General features: G+C 36.5%; 1 protein-coding gene across 1 annotated transcript; it reads left to right on the forward strand.

The window, feature by feature from the left end:
• Nucleotides 1–7,714: 7,714 nt before the first annotated feature.
• Nucleotides 7,715–9,216, forward strand: LOC123248637 (olfactory receptor 10C1-like). Its single transcript, XM_044677479.1, has 2 exons — nt 7,715–7,772; nt 8,254–9,216. The coding sequence occupies exon 2, from the start codon at nt 8,254–8,256 to the stop codon at nt 9,214–9,216; it is 963 nt and encodes a 320-aa protein (XP_044533414.1). The 5' UTR covers nt 7,715–7,772.
• The last annotated feature ends 6,519 nt before the right edge of the window (nt 9,217–15,735 follow it).

Below are 15,735 nucleotides of genomic sequence, written 5' to 3' on the forward strand. Positions count from 1 at the left end.
AAAGCAGTGGTCATCAAAAAAATATGGTACTGGCTAAGAGACAGAAGGGCAGATCAATGGAATTGACTAGAAGTAAATGATCTCAGTAAACTAGTGTTTGATAAACCCAAAGACCTCAGCTTTTGGGACAAGAACTCACTATTTGACAAAAACTGCTGGGAAAATTGGAAAATGGTACGGGGAAAATTAGGTTTTCAACATCTTATACCCTATACCAAGATAAATTTAAAATGGGTAAATGACTTAAATATAAAGAATGAAATCATAAATAAATTACGTGAACACAGATTAATGTACCTATCAGATCTGTGGGAAAGGAAGGAATTTAAGATCAAGGAAAAGATAGAGAACATTGCAAAATGTAAAATGAATGACTGATTACATCAAATTAAAAAGGGCTTGTACAAACAAAACCAATGCAACCAAAATTAGAAGGAAAGCTACAAACTGGGAGAACATTTTTATAACAAAACTTTCTGACAAAGGTTTAATTCCCCAAATATATAAGGAAATAAGTCAAATTTACAAAAAATCAACTCATTTCCCAATCAACAAATGTCAAGAGACATGAATAGTGTATAATTAGAATTTGAACCCCAGGACTCTAAATCCCAGCTTCCCATGTTCCTTCTTACATTATGACCTTACATTTTGGAGATAAAGTTTGTGTGTGACTTTTCCCCTCTCTCTTTTACCCTGATCAATCTGGGAAAAGTGGACTTTATGCCAGGCAGGAGAACATACACATGTGGGTTTACTTTTTGTTAGATAATTAGATTTGAACTTCTATTTCTTTTACTTTATTTTGTCCTACTTTAGTTTATTTTCTCCTATTTCAAGTGATTATTAATAAATGTTAATTAAATGTTATACTTGGATAGAAGGACCTTTCCTAAAAACAACAAACAGTATATACCAAAAACCATCAACAAGCATCATATGCAATGGGGATAAATTAGAACCTTTTCAATAAGATCAGGAGTGAAACAACGATGCCCATTATCTCCTCTATTATTTAACATTGTACTAGAAATACTAGCAGTAGCAATTAGAGAAGAAAAAGAAATTGAGAGTATCAAAATAGGCAATGAGGAGACTAAGCTATTGCTCTTTGCAGATGATATGATGGTCTACTTAAAAAATCCTAGAGAATCAACTAGGAAGCTTGTAGAAATTATCAACAACTTTAGCAAGGTTGCAGGATACAAAATAAATGCACACAAATTATCAGCATTTCTATATATTTCCAACACATCACAGCAGCGAGGTAGAAAGAAAAACACCATTTAAAATCACCCTAGATAACATAAAATACTTAGGAATCTATCTACCAAAACAAACACAGCAATTATATGAAAACAACTACAAAACACTTTCCAAACAATTAAAACTAGATCTAAACAATTGGAAAAACATTGATTGCTCATGGGTAGGGCGAGCTAACATAATAAAAATGACCATTCTACCCAATTTAATTTACCTATTTAGCACCATACCTATCAAACTACCAAAAAACCTTTTCACTGAATTAGGAAAAACTATAACAAATTTCATTTGGAATAACAAAAGATCAAGAATATCAAGGGAAATAATGAAAAAAAATGTGAAGGAAGGGGACCTAGCAGTACCAGATATTAAACTATACTATAAAGCAGCAGTCATCAAAACAATATGGTACTGGCTAAGAGACAGAAGGATCAGTGGAATAGACTTGGGATAAGTGACGTCAGCAAGACAGTGTATGATAAACCCAAAGAGCCCAATTTTTGGGACAAAAATCCACTATTTGACAAAAACTGTTGGTAAATTTGGAAAACAATATGGGAGAGATTAGGTTTAGATCAACATCTCACACCCTACACCAAGATAAATTCAGAATGGGTGAACGACTTGAATATAAAGAGGGAAACTATAAATAAGAATAGTATACTTGTCAGATCTCTGGGAAAGGAAAGATTTTAAAACCAAGCAAGAGTTAGAGAAAATTACAAAATGTAAAATAAATTATTTTGATTATATAAAACTAAAAAGCTTTTCTACAAACAAAAACAATGTAGCCAAGATCAGAAGGGAAACAACAAATTGGGAAAAAATTTTTATAACAAAAAACTCTGACAAGGGTCTGATTACTCAAATATACAAGGAGTTAAACCAATTGTATAAAAAATCAAGCCATTCCCCAATCAATAAATGGGCAAGAGACATGAATAGGCAACTTTCAGAAAAAGAAATCAAAAGTATCAATAAGCACATGAGAAAGTGTTCTAAATCTCTAATAATTAGAGAAATGCAAATCAAAGCAACTCTGAGGTATAACCTTACACCTAGCAGAATGGCTAAAATGAAAGAAGGGGAGAGTAATGAATGTTGGAGGGGATGTGGCCAAATTGGAACATTAATGCATTGCTGGTGGAGTTGTGAACTGATCCAACCATTCTGGCTGGCAATTTGGAGCTGTGCTCAAAGGGCTATAAAAGAATGCCTGCCCTTTGATCCAGCCATACCACTGTTGGGTTTGTACCCCAAAGAGATCATAGATAAACAGACTTGCACGAAAATATTTATAGCTGCGCTTTTTGTGGTGGCAAACAACTGGAAAATGAGAGCATGCCCTTCAATTGGGGAATGGCTGAACAAATTATGGTATATGCTGGTGATGGAATACTATTTTGCTCAAAGGAATAATAAACTGGAGGAATTCCATGTGAATTGGAAAGACCTCCAGGAATTGATGCAGAGTGAAAGGAGCAGAGCCAGAAGAACATTGTGCACAGAGACTGATATACTGTGGTAAAATCGAATGTAATGGATTTCTGTACTAGCAGAAAGCAATGGACAGTTCTGAGGGATTTATGGTAAAGAACGCTACCCACATTCAGAGGAAGAACTCAAGGAGAGGAAACACAGAAGAAAATCAACTGCTTGAATACCTGGGTTGATGAGGACATGATTGGGGATCGAAAGTACCACACCAATGCAACTATCAACAATTTGGAATTAGGTCTTGATTAATGATGCATGTTAAAACCAGTGGAAATGCATATCGGCCAGGGGAGAGGGGGAGGTCCAGAGGTGAAGGGGAAAGTAAGAGCATAATCATGTAACCAATGTTAACTTTTCTATGATATAAATATTAATAAATGTTTAAAAAATGTTATTCTTGGAGTTATTGGATATTGATTTTAATCTTACAATAGGGAGTTTTCACAGGATGAAATCAAAACTATCAATAAGCCCATGAAAAAGTGTTCTAAATCCTTTTTGATTAGAGAAATGCAAATTAAAACAACTCTGAGGTATCACTTCACACCTAGCAGATTGGCAACAATGGAAAGCAATAAATGTTGGAGGGGAAGTGGCAAAATTGTGGAGTTTTGAATTGGCCCAACCATTCTGGAGGGCAATTTGGACCTATGCCAAAATACTTTAAATGAATTCCTGCTCTTTGATCCAGCCATATCCTGCTTGATTTGTACCTCAAAGAGATAATTAAAAAATATGCATACAAAAGTATTTATAGTCACGCTCTTTGTGGTGGCAAAAATTGGGAAACGAGGGTGTGTCCATCGATTGGGGAATGGCTGAATAAATTGTGGCATATGTTGGTAATCGAATATTATTGTGCTGAAAGGAATACAGAAATGGAGGATTTCCATGTGAACTGGTATGACCTCCAGGAATTGATGCAGAGTGAAATGAGCAGAATCAGGAGAAAATTGGACATAGAGACTGATACATTATGGACTTTTCTACCAATAGCAATGCATGACCCAGCACAATCCAGAGGAACTTAGGAGAAAGAATGCTATCCACATCCAGAGAAAGAACTGTGGAACCAGAAATGAATTAGAAAAATATATGATCGACCACATAGTGTGATAGGGATGTAATTAAGGTTTTGATGTTAAATAATCACTCTACTGCAAATATGAATAACAGGTAAATAGGTTTTGAACAATGATACATATATAACACAGTGGAACTGCTTGTCAACTTTGGGAGCGGCAAGGAGAAAGCAGGGGTAGGGAGAGTCATGAATCATGGAACCATAGAAAAATATTCTAAATAAAAATTTAAAAAAGAAATGGTTATCAAGACTGGAAATATCCTCTGTAGAGATTTGACTAGAATATAAGACTGGATGTTTCCAGTGTAGATGAGTCCAGCTGCAAAAAAAAAGGAAAATAATATATAGGGAAGAAAAAAGGGGTAGGTCCAGAGCAGAGGCTACCCATCAGGCATATTTCTAGTAGATTACAAATCTTGCAATTACCCATCTCTATGTTTCAGCATTCTCAAGTTCTCCTATCCAAAAATAATCTATTAGCTTTTCAGCTCTACTTTTTCCTTCTTTATACAAACCTACTCTTCACCATCACCATTACCTTCAGTCCTTTCATCCCTAAATTCTCTAGCAGGTCTTCTCTCCTGAATAAGTCATTCTCTCTTCTTCACCTCATCTTGACTCTTTGGTGAATCAATTCAACTCTGCTGTTTATTTCTCTTGAATCTTTAAAACCCTTATCATATTGACTCTTATGGCCAGCCAGATCTCAACCTTAGATCATTCCCATCATTTATCACTATTCTAAAGGGGAAAACCAGGGAAGGTGCCTTAAATATTACTTGTGGTCTCACTTGGGTGGATTGGAGACAGGAAGGGAGAATGGGTGAGACTTTACAAGTCTGGGAACCAAGTTTAACTACAAGGGAAAGACAATTGACTGAAATGACAGTTAAGTCTGACCAACTGTCACTCAGCCCCACCTGGCCTGAAATAAATACAGATTAATACGTACACACAATGAGGACCTAAAATTACTAAAAACACACAGGGAATCTATTTAATAATAATATGAGGGGATTGGAAAGGGAGTTAGGTAAACTATGGCTAATAACCCAGGACTGGAGTCAAAAAGGGTAAGATCCCTAGCCAACCTGGCTTATGCCAGGTTTTGACAGCTTGGCTAAGGACCTGGGGAAGAGGGCTTGAACTTGGGATCTCACAACTCTTCCAGGGATGTTACAGGATGCCAGGAACCAACTCCTCCAGAACTGATGTAGTCAGGTAGGGATTGAAGTCTGCAAGCTGTTCACTAGATCACAGGCCACTTCCCTACTCAGTGCTGTCTTGCAGGATTGATGTCCTCTGCTTTCAATCTTCACCACTCTTCAAGATCCCAGGGAATCAGGGTGCAACTCCACTAGCTCTGAGGTCTCCCAGGGTCAGTTACAGCTTGTCCCAACCACCATGAAGTCTTTCTCAGAGAGAGAGCAAGGCACTTCCTACTTACCCATTCCATGTGGAATTCTCCAGCCCTTCCTGCTAAGTCTCCTACATAAGTACTAAATAATCTTCCTCACAAAACTATCAAGTCTACTCCCACTGCTAAATGAAGGTGGAGAAAGTCACTCAACCATTCTGACTGGGTTCACTACAAATTTATGTTATATAACCTTATTTGGGCCCTCACTATTGCTGGGTAATCCAACTATACATATTTTATCAACTCACTATTCCATTCTCTATAGAGTTCTTCCAAACCTTTTCATATTTCCTCAACTTCCCCATGGCTCACCTTTCCCCCACTTTCTCAGTTGAGAACCTTGACTCATATTTTACAGGAAAAACTGAAGGCATTTATTGTGAACACCTCTCTCTCTTCCTTCACTCCTGTTTCACTTGATAAAGTGGTCTTCTTTTCAAGGCTAAATCCTGTGTCCTCCAACACGATGACTACTCTGTCATCCTCTGCCATTACCAGTTTTTAAAAAAACAACTTATTTTATTTCTTGTGGTTTATTTCCTACCATTTACAAACATTCCTGTGTCTCCCCTATCCTAGGAAAAAACCTCACTTGATAATTTCATGACTACTGCCTTTTGCCCTTTATAGCTAAACCCACTGAAAAGACTATTTATAATAGGTGACTCCACTTTCTCTCCTTTCCCTCCTTTACAATCTGACTACCAACTTTGTCCATTCACTAAAATGACTCTCTCCAAAGTTACTAGTGATCACTCAGATACCAAGTTCAATGACTTTTTCTCAATCTTCTTCTCCTTGACCTCTCTGAAATCTTTGCCACTGTTGATCTACCTAACTCATAAAGTTGTTGAGAGGAAAGTGCTAAATGTCTTAATTAGAACTCTGTTTTGCCTTCAACTCTTGTTTTAATTGGGCAATTTTCTTGTAAGTAGAAAGTTGAAATTAAAGAAAAAAAGAAATTAAAGATAATTTCATTCTACCTTACAGATCTACCTCTGGGTCTTAGGCAGGAGTTTTCTGACGATATTTGAACTGGGTTAGGAGATCCAGTTGTTGACATTTCAATGTGAGCATTTACACCTCAAAAATTGGTGTATACTCCAAAGTAGGACTTCATTTTTCTTTTCATTGTCAGGTCTTACATAAAATTATGAATGAGGAAATTCAATAAAACAAATTAAACTTAAAAGTATATCTAGCATATCAGGCACATTGTCCCTTGATAACTGGTTGTTAAACATTTGCAACCATACTCCTGTTCTTAGGCTTTAATAATGGTTCCATTAAAAGGTATTGGTTTGTCAAAATATCTGATTTTCTTTACCCTTTGTGAAATGGTGAAATCAAGAGTCTGAAAATCCCAGAGATAAACCTAGTTTTAGACCAACTCCTTATTCTTAGCAGCAAAGAACATTTTAGGAATTAATAAAATTATTTCATCAGCATATGTAAGAAATGGTAATTTAAAAAATAATTTCCTCAGAGATAGAAAGATCACTACTCATTCAATTAGGAAGAAAAACAATCAAAAGAAATATAGGGCAACTAAGTGATGCAAACTTAGCGCTAGGATGTCCTGGGTTCAAATCTGGCCTCAGACGCTTCCTAGCTTTGTGACTCTGGGCAAGCCATTTAACCTCCATTTTCTAGCCATTGCTGCTGCTCTTCTGCCTTAGAACTAATGCACAGTATTGATTCCAAGATGGAAGGTAAGGGTTTTTTTTTTAAAAGAAAAAGAAAAGTATACAGGAACATGAAGAAAATCACTCTTATCTTTCTTCAAAGTACATGCAAATTTAAGAAACATTTCTTTTGTTTAAACCTCTTCTATTTCTCTATAACTAAAATATATTATGGACTAATTTCGAGATTTTTAATCTTGTGAACATAGATTGCATTTTCACGTAGAGATGGATGAGAATCTAAGAGTTAAAGATCCTAAATTGTCAAAATAAAGTTTCCCTCCACATTTATTCAGAATATTTGTAGATATAGACTCCATAGACTCCATGCAGATTTTAGGTTTTTAATTATACACTGAAGCAGTTGAGGAGTTGTTCCAACATTAGGATTTTTGACCAAAGAATGCATTTATAATCATCCTATTTTTTTCCTCTACCATTAAACTGTAGAGAAAATACTCACTATGTGGAAAGGATCCCATGACTTTTCTTCAAGGATTACATGAGGATAACCATGTATAGTGACCTAAGATTTCTAAAGCTTTTGATGGAAAAGTGAAATGATATAACATGAAGCAGCTGTTTGTCTGGAATATCTGCTGCACATATAAAAACAAGTTCAATTGTACACTGATTAGTGTTATTGTCTCTTTACTCATTCCTCTGAGAGAAAGGCAAAGGACTATTAGGGTTCTAGCCCCAAAGGACTTCAGCAAGAGTAGAAATGCTGCCATCTACTCTTCCACCAAACTGTTCGTGCACAGAGCCCTCAAGAGAGAAAGCAAAAGATACAGGAAAAAACATTTACATTTGTAAGGAGGTAGGTTCTGATATACCTTTCTGCAAAACTTAATACTTAGAGAGAGCTAACGGAAAAGGAGATTATTGGAAATAAGCAATGGTTACTTTTTGTATACAGTCAATGAATGTGCTGGGTAGTTACTTATCCTGATTAAGTTGAAATGAGTAGCAAGTTACATTCTAATTACATAAAGATAATTTTTATTTCAACCATTTGCATTTTGACAAAGGATTCAACAGAGGGACCTGAAAGCTAAGGCTGGTAAGATTGACTTGTGACATATCTTATTATATTAGTCAATCAACTAAACAATATTCATTAAGTGCTTACTTTTACTGTTTTACTAAATATTACTAAATATTTAGCATTAGGAAGCTAGTTTTCATTGTTGCTAGTTTAGTGTAAAGCTCTAGGAAGCAACTTTGAAAATAAATCTGTGTATGCATTTGTACATGCATGTATGAATGCATTTATCCATCTGTATTGTTTGTCTCTGCAGATGATAAGCTCTGAGCCAATGATGAGGGAAAACCAGACCCCCTGCACCACATTCATCTTTGTGGCTTTCTCCTCTCTTGGTGAGCTACAGCCCGTGCTCTTTGTGGTATTCTTAGCCATATACACATTCACTGTGTTGGGAAACCTGGTGATCATCTTCCTCATTTGCATGAGCCCCAGCCTCCACACTCCTATGTACTTCTTCCTGACTAACCTGTCCTTTCTGGAGATGTGCTATATCACCAGTGTGGTGCCTCAGGTGCTTGTGCACCTGTTGGTGGAACCCAAGACCATGAGTGTGTTACATTGTGCAGCTCAGATGTATGTCTTCACCATCCTGGGGTTGACAGAATGCTGCCTCTTGGCAGCTATGGCTTATGATCGCTTTGTTGCCATCTGCTACCCATTACGGTACACATTGTTGATGGGTCCTCGAGTCTGCATACAATTGGCTGTGGCATCCTGGACTACAGGAATGGTTGTGGAGATAGCCCAGACCACATGGATCTTCACCCTCCCTTTCTGTGGTACAGGAAAAATCCAGCACTTCTTTTGTGACATCATGCCAGTGGTGAAACTGGCTTGTGTGGATACCTCTCAAAATGAGATAGTTATGTTTTCTGTTTCTGTTCTCTTCATTATGAGCCCCTGCCTCCTCATTCTCTGCTCCTATGCCCGCATTCTCATAACAATTTTGAGAATGCCCTCTGCTGCTGGGAGGCACAAAGCTTTTTCCACTTGCTCCTCCCATCTCCTGGTGGTCTCTCTCTTCTATGGCACAGCACTCTTTACCTATCTTCAACCCAAAGCTGCCCATACTCCAGCCACAGACAAAGCAACTGCTCTTATGTACACAGTTGTCACACCTGCACTCAATCCAGTCATCTATACCTTAAGAAACAAAGAAGTGAAAGGAGCCTTTTGGAGAATAGTCAGCAGGCACCCTCTTAACCAAGCTGCCTAAACTTGGACCAAAGAGAAGAATTATTAGAAGCTTATTCTAATAGTTTGACTTTTTACTGATCTGTTTTGGTATGGCAGAAATGTAGATTCTTTGCTCTCAGACCTTCCTCTATGTAGTTTTGAGAACAAAGGAACAGAGAAAGTCCTTTAGTAATAGACTTGCTTGTTCTTGCTACATGATCATCAGTAGATTGTTATAGTTCCAATAAGAAAACAAAGTTAATTTATGTGGTGCTTTATTTGTAAGGAGAACATTGGAATGTTGGAGAGAAAATTCTTCCTTGGATATAGATTGGAGAAGAGTTGGGAAGGGTAGTTGGTAGATTCTATCCATGACAAGTGATCAATCAACTTGTACTTGAAGGGTTCTGTTCGTGGACCTCTACCTCATAGTCAGTCTCTGCCTTTGGATAGTTCTTATTCTTCAGCTATTCCTTGAGTTAAAATCTACCTATCTATAAATTTCTGCCACTGAGTGGGTCTTATTTTCTGACCTTTAGGACTTATTATAATTCATCTTACATATGAGGGTCCCTCAAAGGTGTAAAGCCAACTTTTGTCCCTTCCCCCAAGTTCCTTCTTTATATGCACTAAACATTTTCCTTGAAATGAGGCTTATTTGGCTTTGCTTTCCATCCATTGTCATCCTACTGGTCAACTATATATAAAATTCATGTTTTCAGTGTATCTTCTAAGTGTATTTTTAAGAACAGAGCCCAATATTCCGTACAATTAATTAAAAAGCATCCATAAGCTACTTATCCTATCTGTGTTCTAAGCACTAGGGATACAAAGCAAATGCAAAAAACATCCTTGCACTTGGGAAGTGTGCTTGAATTGGAGAGGTATCATATACTTAAATACATATACACAAGGACCAGTCAAAGCAGATACAAGTTAAATTCAGGGGAGGAATCACTTACTGTGGGGACATCAAGAGAAGATACCTACAAAAGATGTCATGAGTTAAATTTGAGAACAATAGAAGATTCTGGAGAAACAGGTAAGGAGGGAGTACATTGTAAGTTTCATGGACAGCCTATACAGAACTTCAGAAAATGGGAGATCAAGCACCATGTGATGATAACAAGGAGACCAAGATAGTTGGACCATAGGTCAAGTTAAAAGGAGTAATAACTAAGATTGGAAACATAGGAAGGGTCCATGTTTGAAGAGTTCAATGATTGGGTCAGGAGAGATATCAACGGGGCCCTATTCATTTTTGTTCTAGATATATTCCATCTATTTAATGATTTATAATGTCCAATCAGTAATTTTTTTCTGCCCCAGCATTCCTCATTTGCATGCTTTGTAGTACATTTAATTCACTAGGTCTTTTTCATAGGAAATGCTCCATAGAAAGGTGTCTGTACTTTATAATTAATTTTTTCAACTCTTTAAAATTCTAGCCTTTGTTGTCCTTTTAGAATCCTAGTTTTGTCATCCAATGTCTCAGTTATCTCTCCCAATTCTCTGCCATATGCAGACTATATGGAAGTCATTGATAAGTGGCTGACAGGATACGGATGGGGACATAATTCTCCAATGCAAAACCAGAGATTTCCAGTAGTTGTTGCCTATTCCTCCTAGAACCAAATATAAACAAAAGAGTTTTGCTTGTAATGCCCTGTAAAACAATTATTTGTATATTATTCCCACTCCAGAACTCTGAGATCCAACCAATGTGGCCTTTCCTTTGTTCCTTATATAGTACATTTCATGTTTCATTAGTTTTTTGAACTGACATTTCACTATCCCCCATACCTAGAATGCATTGTCTCCACATCTCTATTTCATAATATACCAAACTTTTTCAAGATAGATCAAATATTGCCTTCTATACCAAGTCTTTCATCATCTCCTGAACTGCTAGTACTGTACCCTTCCTGGCTACATACCTTATATTTAAATGCATTGTATCAATTTGTATTTATTTTTTATATTCATCCTGTATGAATTTATTAGTTAATCAATAACCAAATATCTATTAAAAGACTATTATGTGCCAGGAATTGTGTCAGGTGCTGGGAATATTATTATTAAAAAAATGAAAACACAATCTCTACTCAGCAGGAACTTACACTAATGGAGGAAAGAGAGAGAGAAAGAGAGAGAGAGGAAAGAGATAAGCATATAAAATTTATATATGTATACATATATACATATATATATATATAAAGTAGCTATATAGTTTGAGAAGTAGAGTGCTACTATTAGAAATTATTTCATGCAGAAGATAGTGTTTGAACTATGTCAGTGGAGAACTCTTATGAGTAGGAACTGGATGAATGTATTACAGACATGTTGGAATTACATGTATCTTTTTTATTCCCTCCTTTAGAATGTAAGGTAAGTACCAAGTTAAATTCAAAATGGGAAAATGACTTAAATATAAAGAGTGAAATCACAAATAAATTAGGTGATTATAGAATGGTATACCTGTCAGATCTTTGGGAAAGGAATTTAAGATCAAGCAACAGATAGATGATATTGCAAAATGTAAATGAATGACTTAGATTATATCAAATTTAAAAGTTTTTTGTACAAGCAAAACAAATGCGAAATTAGAAGGAAAGCAACAAACTGGGAGAACATTTTTATAACAAAACTCTCTGATAAAGGTTTAATTTCCCAAATATATAAGGAATTAAGTCAAACTTTAAAAAAAAATCAAGCATTTCTCCAATCAATAAATGGTCAAGGGACATGAATAGGCAATTTTCACATGAGGAAATCAAAACTATCAATAAACACATGAAAAACTGTTCTAAATCCCTCCTGATTAGCAAAATGCAAATTAAAACAACCTTACACCTAGCAGACTGGTCTATATGACAGTAAAGGAAAGTCACAAATGTTGGAGGGGATATGGCAAAATTGGTACACTAATACACTACTGGAGGAGTTGTAAATTGGTCCAACCATTCTGGAGGGCAATTTGGAATTATGTGCAAAAGACTTTAAAAGAATGTCTGTCCTTTGATCCAGCCATACCACTGCTGGATTTATACACCAAAGAGATAATAAGGAAAAATACATATACAAGAATATTTATAGTCACGCTCTTTGTGGTGGCAAAAAATTGGAAAATGAGGGGATGTCCTTCGATTGGGGAATGGCTGAACAAATTGTGGCATCTGGTGGTGATGGAATACTATTGTGCTAAAAGGAGTGTTTCTATGTGAACTGGAATGACCTCCAGATATTGATGCAGAGCAAAAGGAGGAGAACCAAGAGAACATTGTACGAAGAAACTGATACATTCTGGCAAATAGACTTTTCTACTAGCAACAATGGATCTAGGACAATCAAGAGGAGCTTATGAGAAGAACATTATCCACATCCAGAGAAAGAACTGTGGAAACAGAAATACAGAAGAAAAACATGTGTTTTGATGGGAATATGATTGGGGTTTTTGATGTTAAAAGATCACTCTATTGCAAATATGAATACTATGGAAATAGGTTTTGAACAATTATACATACATAACCCAGGGGAATTGCTTGTCGGCTCTGGGAGAGGGAGAGGGAAAAGGGGTACAAAAATCATGAATCATGAAACCAGGGGAAAATATTCTAAATAAAAAATAAATAAAAAGAAAGAATGTAAGGTAAGTAGGAACTATTTCATTTCTTTTAATTATATCCTCTGTATTGAGTACAGTGTGTAGCTCATAGTAAGTTATTTAACAAATCCTTTTTTATAAATGGAGTTTATAAATGGGAAAGGAAATAGAACTTGCAATTAGGAGACTTGAGTTTATATCCCACTTCTGCCACTTTCCATGTGATGTAATAAGGGAATTTCAGGAGGCAGAAAGGGACTGAAGCTAGGGGCTATAAGGGAATATTGCAGGGAGGTAATAAGGGCTTAGCCTATAGGTTGGAATAGAAGATAGACACTGTGGATAGGGTTTGTGAATCCCTAAGGCAATATAGTGAATGAGGAAGGTACAATGATGAAGGTTGGTACTTGAGTGGTAGGAGAAATAAGGGAATGTTTGAGTTTAGGGAATATAAACACTAAGGTACCAAGAGCTGCAAGGGAGAGGATGAGTTAATCTAAGGCAGGCAACAACAGCAGGGAAATACAGACTGGATACTCTGGTTACAGACAAAACACTGAAAGGAAACAGACTGAGCCCTTGGAGTAAAAGGGACACTTTACAAAGCAAGGTTAGAGCCAGCCAAGAATGGCTTGAAATTGACTTGAGGCTTCTAGTCAGTTTCACAGGAAGGGACTAGAAAGAAGTATTGAAGTTTCACTTCCTCCAAAATGGATACGTTCAGCTTCCCTCAAACTCCAGAGAGTATGTTATTCCTCTCTCTCCTCCTCCCTCTCTCATTAATCAACTAATGAAGTAGCCAAAAGGTTTTGATTAAAGACAAATGGGGTTTATTGTCTTCTAGAGTAGATTGGCAGGGTAGAGGATACAAGGTAGCCCTAACAGCTGCTTAGAGAAACTTCAGGTGGGGGAAAGGAGGCAGGAACCCGAGACTCAGTAGGGACCAGCCTACTTCAGTCCCTAGAGGATTTGTAGCCAAAAGGGGTAGGAAAACTGGATACAATGATTCAATAGGTAAATTTGTAACAAGGGTGAGCCCTATTTGACTAAACTATAGAGTTTGAAACTAATACTCAGAACTGCTCTCCTTTCCAAAACTTCTCAGACATTCAGGTAGGGAAAATGAAGGTGGGAATAAGGTAGGGTAGGGAGATTAAATGAATTAGCTAAATTAACAATTTTAAAAGAAAAGCTGCAAAACATAGGCCAGGTTTCAATCTAAAGAAGGAGCTCAGATGGACCCTGATTGTCTCCACGAGTTCCCAGGACCAACTCAACTTTTTCCCAAGATTCTAAAACCCTCCTTAACTGACAGAAAAATTCTGCAAAGCAGTTATGCCCCCTCTCTTCACCACATTAATAAATGACTTTGCACCTCAGTTTTGACTTTTATAAAATGTAAGCACTAACGCTTAAACTACCTGCCTCACACAGTTTTTGAGAAGAAAGTATTGAAAGTGCTCTATATGGTTATCAATGGCCATAATTAGTACTGTTTTGCTATTAACTCATGTTCTAACTGGCTTATTAATTTGCTTATAAGTAGAAAGTTGAAATTAAAGAGAGATGTTCAACTGATTTCATTCTACATAAAGCAGCTTTAGAATCAAGCTTCTGAACACTTGAATCAGTTCAGAAGAATCCTTGCTAAATTTTCAACATGAGCATCAACATCTCAGAAATCAGCAAATGTTCAAATCAGGATTTGATTTATTGTTCTAGTCATTGTCAAACCTTATTTAAGAAGGTGTTGAATAAAATGTCAATAAAACAGAACAAACTTAAAAGCATTTGTGTACATTGTCCTCTAGAGAACTGGTTGTTGAATATTTACTAGCAAACCCCTGGTCTTGGGCCTCCCTGGGATGAAATAAAATATAGTAGGACATTAGTTCCTCCTTTCAGCATCAGTCCAGATTGAATGATTTGTAAATATTTGTAGTAATAGATTATCCACCGTGTTACAAAGGAGTTGGGAACTGGTAGAAAGTTAGACTGAAAGAAGGGCCCAACATTTGAAAGCTATTTTGTAACAAAGATTATTGAGTGTTGAAGATTGAATAAAACAGTTTCATAGGCATATTAGTGCTGTTCTGAAGGTGATTATTGATGAGGAAAGAGAATGTCACACCTGCTTAGAAACTGAGATAGGATGTCCTTATGAGTTAGTGATGTATGAATCTCTGGTAGTAAGATATTGTCCTATTGCCATAAGATGTGCCACATTTTGTAAAAATGTGGAGTGAGATAGTTGAAATTAGGTAGCCTCAGCCCAACATCGAGTTAGTCAGATTTAATCAAACTAATCTCAATACAAATACTGATTAAATAATTATAGAATATTAGGATAATGATGATGAGCCCTAAGAGATGATACTTGAATCGCACAGTTCTGAGGCCCCCAATAATCTTTGTTTTTCTTTTTTTAAACCCTGACTGGTCTTAGAAGAGATATTAAGTATTAGTTCCAATGAAGAAGAAGTGTAAGAGCTAGGCAATAGGGATTAAGCGACTAACCCAGGGCCATACAGCTAATAAGTGTCCAAGATCACATTTCAATTTAGAACCTCCTGTTTCTTAGCCACATTCTCTATCTAATGAGCCATATAGCTGCTCCCCCAACCCCCAAATGCACAGTTGTCTTTTCATGAGCAGAGAGGTTAATGAGTCCTTAGGTCAGAATGTTATATTCAAATCTAATTAACTCTTATCAGGGCATACAAATGAAGGGCAAAAATCTATGGACCTGTTAGGTCGACCTACCCATGAGCAATCAATGGCTTTCCAATTGTTTAGATCCAGTTTTATTTGTTTGGAAAGTGTTTTGTAGTTGTTTTCATATAATTGCTGTGTTTGTTTTGGTAGATAGATTCCTAAGTATTTTATATTGTCTAGGGTGATTTTAAATGGTGTTTCTCTTTCTACTTCTTGCTGCTCTAGTGTGTTGGAAATGTA

This window comes from Gracilinanus agilis, chromosome 5 (genome assembly GCF_016433145.1).
Source record: "Gracilinanus agilis isolate LMUSP501 chromosome 5, AgileGrace, whole genome shotgun sequence".
NCBI classification, from domain to species: domain Eukaryota; kingdom Metazoa; phylum Chordata; class Mammalia; order Didelphimorphia; family Didelphidae; genus Gracilinanus; species Gracilinanus agilis.